Source organism: Trachymyrmex cornetzi, unplaced genomic scaffold (assembly GCF_001594075.2).
Source record: "Trachymyrmex cornetzi isolate Tcor2-1 unplaced genomic scaffold, Tcor1.1 C3978271, whole genome shotgun sequence".
Classification (NCBI taxonomy): Eukaryota; Metazoa; Arthropoda; class Insecta; order Hymenoptera; family Formicidae; genus Trachymyrmex; species Trachymyrmex cornetzi.
This window is the reverse complement of record NW_017295482.1, coordinates 1-3234: the sequence shown is the minus strand read 5'-3', so window position 1 is coordinate 3234 and position 3234 is coordinate 1. Positions and strand designations below refer to the sequence as shown.

General features: G+C 31.1%; 1 protein-coding gene across 1 annotated transcript; it reads left to right on the top strand.

Moving 5' to 3' along the window:
- Nucleotides 1-56: 56 nt before the first annotated feature.
- On the top strand, nucleotides 57-1639 carry LOC108770294 (THAP domain-containing protein 3-like). The gene is made up of 4 exons (XM_018521801.1): nucleotides 57-235; nucleotides 300-425; nucleotides 543-717; nucleotides 802-1639. Exons 1-4 carry the CDS (start codon nucleotides 59-61, stop codon nucleotides 1500-1502), a joined length of 1179 nt encoding a protein of 392 aa, XP_018377303.1. The 5' UTR covers nucleotides 57-58; the 3' UTR covers nucleotides 1503-1639.
- The last annotated feature ends 1595 nt before the right edge of the window (nucleotides 1640-3234 follow it).

Sequence of the window (3234 nt, the reverse complement as noted above, 5' to 3'; positions counted from 1 at the left end):
AGTAACATATGTATGTATAATACAATAACATTAAATAATTATTTTTGTAGGTATAAATATGCCAAGTTGCTGTATTCCTGAATGCTCTAATTACACCAGCAAAAAAGTAAAAATGCATATGGCTTCCTTTCCAAAAGATCCGGAAAGAAAAGAATTATGGATTTTTAGCATAAACAAAATAATTGGAAATAAAAAAAATAATTGGAAACCAACCAAATATTCAAGAATATGTGAAGTAAGTAATAAAAATCATCTCTTCTGTTATAAGAATAAAAATACTACATAAACAATTTGTATAGATACATTTTGCAAATGAAATGTGGGAGAAGGTACGAATTGACGGAACGAAGAGACTGAAATGCAACGCTGTGCCCACAATTTTCTCGACTCAGTCAGTACAAAGTAGCACATGTATTACTACAAACGTGAGTTCTCTTTCTTTGCAAAGTTTTAAATATAGTGCTATTACATTAAAGGGGGAGGATTGATAAGGCCATGTAAAAAAAAAACAAATTATTATTAAAATGATGGACTTATTTAAGGATGAAATTACTGAATTTTCGGGAAGACAGCTTGATGCAACATTTAAAACATTGGATGAAACAGATGAAACATTGGATGAAACATTGGATGAAACATCAGTTTATGACAACGGTAGCGAGAAACAAAATGACTATTCTATACCAGATGTTTCTGATGTTACTCCGTTAATATCGAGTAATCTTATTATTTTTAATTACTTTCAATTACTCTGTGAACTATTGAATTTAAGTTATTGTAATATCGTTATGTTACTTTTAGATTCGTCTACTTACAGTCATTCCAAAGAAATATGCAACAAAGAAGTTTCTGAAATTAAATTGCTGATGAAGCAATTGGAAGAAGCCAAGACAAAACTTGATAATACCAGCACAAAACTTGATAATGCCAACACAAAACTTAATAATGCCAACAAAAAACTTAATAATGCCAACAAAAAACTTAATATTGCCAACAAAATTATTTTCAAAAGTAACCGATGCAACACTCAATTAAAACAGCGTATTAAGAAATTGGCTCGAATCCAAAATTCGAATTTGGAATCTAATTCAAATTTGGAATCGTCGATAAAGCGATTATTAAATGATGATCAAATTAAAGTTCTCACGGGGAAATCCTCACGCGGTTGTTCATGGTCTAATGATACAATAAAAAAAGCACTTAAACTTAAGTTTTCCTGCGGTAGCAATGGCTATCAAGAGTTGCTGAAGCAAAACATGCCTTTACCGAGCGAATGTACACTTCGGAGAAAAGTAGCAAATATTCAATTCGAGGAAGGAATAAGTGACTCTATTTTTGAATTGTTAAAACAAAAAATATCTATGTTTAAGGACGTTAGAGAAACAGATTGCTCACTTGTATTAGATGAAATGGCAATTGCATCAGGTGAACAGTTTGACCCATCAACACAGTCGAAATGTGGGAATGCATCATTTTGTACACGCGATGGTATGTCTTTTTAAGAATTTGATGCTATATGAATCAGTAGGTGCATCCAGAAAAATTATGAATTTTTTTCTTTTGCATAATTTACGGTCAATTTTTTTCTTTTTTCTATTTGCATTAACATTACAAGCAACGGAAAATGTAACGAATCTTTACTTTGTAAGTAATAGTAACGGTAACGCGTTATTTTTATGAAATAGTTATCCGAACTCTGCTTTTTCAATGTTTCTATTTTTCTCTTTTTTCTTGTTCTGCATTGTATATAGATAAAAGTGATTTAGCTACGCATGGTCTGATTTTTGTACTTGCTGGTATCTTTTCCCGTTGGAAGCAAATTGTTGCGTTCTATCTAACACCTGCCAGTTATAACGGAGGATTGTTATACCCTATCGTACTTGAAATAATCAAAAAAGCTGAATTCATCGGATTGTTGGTACATAGTGTTACAAACGATATGGGTCCTAATAATTTAGCAATGTGGCGTGAATTTCTGGTTGGTGTTGCTGGACGCCATTCAACAGTAACGAACTCAATTACCCATCCTGTAGATAACAATCGCAAGCTTTGGTTTATTGCTGATCTTGGGCATCTTTTAAAGAATCTAAAATTCTGTTTGATTAATAACAAAACCATTAATTTACCTTCCAATTTCGCGAGTACACATAATGTTTCTTCTTTGGTTGATTGCTTGCATATAAAAGAACTTGCTGAGTTTCAACAAAATTTACAGCTACAACTAACAACGAAAATTAAAGTAGACGATTTTTCAAGTGGCACTTTTAACAAAATGAAAGTTAACAAAGCTAAAAATTTTTGGTCCCGCGATGTTAGTGCCAGTCTAAACTTTCTGGCAATGCAAAATCCACATAACAAATATGAGACAACAGCCTTATTCATTGAAATGATTTCAAAATGGTTTACGTTAGTTACTTCACGTACTCCAAATCTTGCATTAAGGAAAATTCAAAATGATGAAGTATCTGAAAATAAATTTCAAACATCAATTGGATTTTTAGAATCTATTATAGAACTTTTTCAAGAAATGGAAGTTGGAAATGGTAAACAATTTAAACCTGTACAACGTGAAGTCATCATTACTACCAAGTCCATCATCGAACTGTCGACGTATTTAATCAATGAAAAAGGCTATGAATATGTTCTGTCAAGTCGATTAACATCAGATTGTGTAGAAAATATATTTTCTTCTGTTAGAGCTAAACAACCTACGCCAAATGCTTTACAATTTAAACAGAATTTAAAGATTATTGCAATATCAAAATATTTAAAGCCAGTAGGTAATTCTAGTTATGAAGAAGATGACAGAATTATTACTGGTGATTTCTTATGTAATTATAAAGCACAAAAAATTGAAGAAAACCTTCCACTTATTCCTATTTCTCTACAAAACACATAAAGTTAGGAGACATTGAAATGAATGTATTATATTACATCGCCGGATATATTCTCTCCCGTATTTCAAAATATAACGTTACATGTGAAATGTGTTTAAATTCTGTCGGATCTCCTACATACGAACCAACCTCAAATTATGCAAAATTCACAAAATTAAAACGTTTTAGACGTAATACACTTTTTTTTGTCAACGACGAAGTATTTCTATATTTCTACAAGATGGAAATAGTTATCAGGCAGTCTTTCATATCTGAAAACAAATTTTAAGAGAGAAAAATACAATTTAGTTAATTGTTTAAAAGAAAAATTGCAGTGCATTGAATGCGATACATTGAA